Below are 5,801 nucleotides of genomic sequence, written 5' to 3'. Positions count from 1 at the left end.
AAAATAACTAAACCCTAACCCTGAACAACCTTTTTTTAAGATTCAAATGTTTCACTAAAAAAATATAGCTTATTTATCTGATTCATTTTTTAAAAAATTATTTCTGAGTAATCATCAAAACATAGTTTTTTTAAAAAAAAATTTCAAAATTAAATACAACATGTTTATAGAAACACGTACGTTTTTTACTTTAAAATATTATATATATATATGACAAAATGTAGAAAAGAAAACCAACCATAGAAATGCTTGTTTATCATAAAAATATAGAAAAGAAAAACGGACTAAACTTTACCCAACAATTTTGAAAATAACCGTTTTAAAAAACCAGTCATTTTGGTTGTAGCTATTATTATATCTCTAATATTCAGTAATCATTCACCCAAGTCTTCTCTCAATTGATCTATACATATAATCTTGACACATTATAAATGCAAAAGATAGCATAACTCAATTGATATGCAAGTGTGTTGGTAACTAAGAGATCCATGGTTGAAATTCTCCTACCCTATATTGTATTAAAAAAGCACATTGCAATTAATGAAAAAAATATAACAAGAAGAATCAAAATGATTTTTTTTAACACTCGTAAACTTATATTATAGATATTTTGAATGTACAGGAAGCGAAAATGAAATAAAACTAAGAGTTTATGAATCAAAATAGACATTTGAATGATGATGAATAGGAATTAAATAAACTCAAGAAATTATGGACATAGATTAAAAGTAGTCACTTTGAACAATTTTGATACTTCTTCCATAGCCTTAAACTGGAAAGTTTTCCTTTGGCTTTGGCTTTTCTCTTTTGTCATGGAGCTTGAATGCATCGTTTATTGGATCCGAGGTATGATGGGAGTACTATAAATGTATTAATTAGTTGAGATATCTCGGTGCATCACCTGATTCTAGTAATTTGTTAAAAAAAATGATATTTTGAAAGTTTATAAATCAAATAGTAAAAAAAAACTAGTTAAATAACTTATATGAGTGATATGTATGGAAAGATAATTGTTATTAAATTACATTTTAGAAATAAAACAAAAATGATTGTGAAACAAAGATTAATTGTTACTTTGGTTTTAGAAATGTTGTCATGATGATAAACAAAAGAGGGGTTTGTTATTGATTGAAAATGGGACTTCTCACTTAGCTAAATAAGAAGTGAGACCATTTAAAATTAGAATCTAGTGGTATGATTTTATCTAGAAATCTCACTTTCTTCATCCTTAAATAGAAACCCCATTTTACGATATTTGTTTGGGTTATTTTGGGTAGTCATAATTACACAACAACCAATCAATTTGGACACTATTGCCCTTCTCAAAGGTCAACTATGACCCTAAACAAACTTCTTTTTTTCTTTTCAGAGCATAACCCTAAGCAAAGTTAACAAAACTTCCCCAATCACCTGCCAAATTGTGATTTTTTTAATTAATATTCTTATTTTTCCTTGGTCTATTATTTAATATAAAAAATATCTATGTATTTGTTTTGCAACTTGGCCTTTTCTTTTTAAAATTCTTTTAAAGAACTATGGTATGGTGCTTAGATGACTAGTAAAGGTTTTTTTTTCAAGTTAACAATGTTTAATCATATATACATCGGAATTACAATTTTAAAGCCTCTTTCATTTATTTTTCATAATAATTTTTTTTTTAAAAAAAATAATAGAAGAAATAAACACAAACGAATAAGTCTGTTATTGGGGATAAGCTCAAAAGAAGTCAAGAAAAGATTATTTTTTAAGAATAATTCTAAAAAATAGAAAATTGTTATGAAGCCCTTTTTATATTTCAACACTTATTATTATTATTGTTTTTTTTATGGTATAACTCGTAATTAACATTGTTTAAATTTCATCTTTACTACCCAAATAAAAATTATACATGAACACCTTAGTTCATATATGACTTAATCCTATCAATTCAAAAATTGATCTTTGTTTGCTTTGGGCATTTAAAACTTATTAATCTATAACTAATTTGATGTTTATCTTTTTGGAAAATATGTTTGATTAATATAAAGAAATTATTTACCTACATGCTGATTAAGGGAAAAATCATAATAATCACCAATGGAAATGTGATGAAGTATGTAATTAAACTAAAGTAATTACTCATTTGATGTCCATACTACTTTTTGAGCTATCATTTCTATCATATTGTTAACTAGTTTTATTAATTTGAATTATGTATACTCATTCAAACTGATTTGGACAATCTAATCAAATCATCTAAACTTTTTGTCAACTCTTTTTATCTATGAATTATAAATTAATTTACGTGACATTAGGGTGAGGGTGGCCATCAAAATTGATTAAGTCAAAATAATTGTGAAAAAGCCCTTCTGATGCTATAGTTAATAGCTATATAATATAGTTCCAATTTAAAATGAGAGTGTAATACCATTCATATTCAATCGCATCACCACTTGATTTACTTTTTAAGTTTAAATACTACTTTAGTTTATATACTTTCGACTTTGGTTTAATTTAGTTCTTGTATTTTTATAATACTTAATTTTATTCACATACTTTCAATTTTATATTAATTTAGTATCTCTATTTTTAAAACATTTATTTTAATTCCTATATTTTAAAAAATTGACCATTTTGATTCTTGTGTTTTTAAATGATTACAAACAGAATTTTATAGATTAATTCTTTGTTTTTTATGGAAGTTCAAAAGATGAAAAATATTTGTGATTGTGTGGTAGTGTCAAACGATTCTGGGCGATTGCAAGTTCTCTCAGATGTGTAGTAGTGTCAGTTTTTTGGAAGCAAAATCGCTATTGGAGGGCTTATGTGTGATTGAGCATGAGTGATATGATAATAACTCTCTTATGAAATAGAATCTAATGCGTCGGAGGTCATTAATTCCTGAATAGAGAGAACACGTCATTAGCAGAGATTGAGGTCCTCCTTGAAGACATTATTTTTGTTGGGAACGTTGTTAATATTACTCATATTTGTCATATCTCTCGAGAGGAGAACAAAACTACTCACGTCATTGCAACTTCGGCTATCTCTCATGGTTGCCCTTTGATTTAGAAAGATATATATATATTTTTATATTGCGTTATTCCCCTCCTTGTTTAGGAGTTTGGTGTGATTTTTAGTTGTATGTTCTCTATGCTCAAATGGAAAGAAAACAAATTGACCTGAAAAAAACATCATGAGATTTTAATATTCTGAATAGGTGGGAACAACAATATAGGATTTAAACCCATCTTCCCAATGACTTTCTCTTGTCCCAATAACTATTAGAACAAATCAGAGATGTTTGTTTGGCCCAAAACTATTGAAAGTAGCTTTAAAGCCATCAGTACCTCCTTCACAAAGGACCAAACTTCTTAGCTGAAAACTGCCTCTGCAAAAATGCTTTACATCCTCAGAAAAATCAGAAGATAAAATATATTACTTCAAAGGAAAACCATTTACCATAGAGCTTCTCAACTTTCCAACTTTCCAACCAACCACTGAAACATTTCTTATACAAATTTGAAATCTGCAGGCTAAAAAATTAGTTCCAATGAAAAAAAAACAATATGACTTTCTTCTATTCAACTTGAAAAAGAAACACACATGGCTTCGACAGTTTCTCATCAGTGGAGCAGCCCTGTTCAACACATAAAAATATATATATTTATTTTCATAAGTTAATAGTTAGTACAAGTTTGACATAGTATCATCAAGTCTAACTTGGCAGCCCCCTCAACTTGATGAGATTAGCTTATCTATATAATAGTTTTACACTTTCTTAGCTCTGCATCAAAAGGTAACTAAGGTCATCTAACAATTTTACATAACTATTGTATACTACCAATGATTCTGAAATGGTGAAATTAAAACTTTTCTTCAAAATCAAATGTCTTGCTCAGTTTTCATCTTTTCAAGAAGCATATGCATCAGAATCAAAGTTCTTAAAAGGTGGAAATGTATAGTAACAAATATCAGGACTTACGATCTATGGTTATACGGTCGTGTAGAATAAGTTTGCAGCAAAAACGGTTAAGAAAGGGATTTAAACTACTTTATATAAATTGGAAGAACAAGGTGTTTCATTTTGAAAATGAAAATCTTCTCATTCTTCAGAACATGGCTAGTTCAACAGCATATATTATCAACCACCATTTTCCACCCCCTAGAAAAATTGAACATGTATTTACCAATGTGACCAATTCACTAAACAATGATTTAGATTTGAGACATGCCTCAGAGATCATAGACATGTTACATGTCTAAGATGAATGATTGAAGGAGCAACAACATTATTCATATCTAATTGACAAGAAAGAATTTGCTATGATTTAACCAGCTCAGCTTATCCAAAAACAAAATTGGGATAAGATCTAAAAGCTTGTATACATCATTAAACAAAAGGCAATGGAATCCACAATATGCACCTCCTCTTAATTAGGTGGATATAGAGGACGAGTATCACAGAGCTCAATCCCGAAGGCCAAGTTCGACTTCGAGTTCATCATCATCTTCAAACAGCTTGAGAAGACGGGCATGTTGTTCTTCTCTCTTCTTCTTTTGCCATATCTTGAATAGAATCACAGAAAAGGCAATGACAGTCACCACTCCTAAACATATGATTATTATCTTGATCACCATCGAGGGGCTCCTCCGAGCATCGTCCTTTTTAGATTTACCACCATCTTTAGCACTTGAATGGTCATTTGCCAACACTAGAAAGACAAGTAAAACCAAACAAAAAAAACCTCATTTGTTCATTCAACTAAAACTCCAGGTCTACAAAACACATTCAAATTGGAAATCATTGTCTTTCTTCTCTTTTGTTTCTTTTTCCTTTTCACACAAGTTAAAAACATATAGAAATAAAATCATCAACATCTCAATGCTTCCTCAAGAAACACAAATACACAAAAAAGAGACAAAAAGGGGTATTTGAGATATTGAAGTAATTAATGTTCAAAGCAATTACAATGAAATCCTTGAATCATCTCTACCCACCATTCTTTTGGCTCATTTCTGTACAAATTTCCATATATCTTAAAAAAGACAATTCCCCAAATCATTACGAAACAGAATAATGTTACCCCAAAAGCAATAATGATAAAGTATTGAGACAAATTTCAGCAGAAAAAGCAAAGAACAATCATAATAGCTACAACTGTTTAAACAATTCAGCTGGGTTTAGCTAAATAGTTTAAAAGAGAAAATAGAAATCGAATTCAGAGAATTTAAAAAGGAAAAAGTGGGATTTGTACCGGAAAGTGAATGGAGAAAGAGAAGAAAAACGAAGAAGAGGAATTGCAGAGATCTGGAGCTTTGAGATCCGGACATCTCTTCCCCGATCTCTGCAACTTCTTCGAGGAGGATGAATTGGTCGGAATTTCTTGAGGGGGAAATCGGGGAAGGTTGAAAATGGCGGATTTTTCGTTAAATCTTTTCTATATGGGGATTTCAGGGAGTTGGTGTACCGGTAAGGGGCAGCTAAAATAAATCAAATACCCAAAACTATATATAACGTTGTTGAATACTTTATAATAATAATAAGGATAAATAAATGTTGATATAACAAAAATAAATCTGATTTATTTATTATTTTTAGTTGAACACACGAGGAGATTGACTTTTTAGTAACCAATTGAATGTATCTAGGTTGACAATTTAATTCTCAAGTGTTAGATCATTTTTTTCAGTTTCAACAATGTTAAATGTTAAAAGATTTTATGGGTAAATTTGTGAGTTTTTTGCGCCCCATTTTAAATGGCTCAAATAAAATATCACATAGCTCACCATAAAATTATCGACATAGACCATTTTGATAT

The 5,801-nt window shown here is 29.4% G+C and overlaps 1 protein-coding gene across 1 annotated transcript; it reads right to left on the bottom strand.

Moving 5' to 3' along the window:
- Window positions 1–4,145: 4,145 nt before the first annotated feature.
- LOC120080166 (uncharacterized) lies at window positions 4,146–5,452 on the bottom strand. Its single transcript, XM_039034738.2, has 2 exons — window positions 5,238–5,452; window positions 4,146–4,694 (listed from the first exon to the last, which is right to left on the bottom strand). Exons 1-2 carry the CDS (start codon window positions 5,311–5,313, stop codon window positions 4,450–4,452), a joined length of 321 nt encoding a protein of 106 aa, XP_038890666.1. The 5' UTR covers window positions 5,314–5,452; the 3' UTR covers window positions 4,146–4,449.
- Window positions 5,453–5,801: the final 349 nt, after the last annotated feature.

The sequence above is a fragment of the Benincasa hispida genome, chromosome 6 (genome assembly GCF_027475165.1).
Source record: "Benincasa hispida cultivar pf3 chromosome 6, pf3_genome.v1.1, whole genome shotgun sequence".
Lineage (NCBI taxonomy): Eukaryota > Viridiplantae > Streptophyta > Magnoliopsida > Cucurbitales > Cucurbitaceae > Benincasa > Benincasa hispida.
Note: the sequence above shows the minus strand (reverse complement) of the source record. Positions and strands in the feature narration are given on the sequence as shown.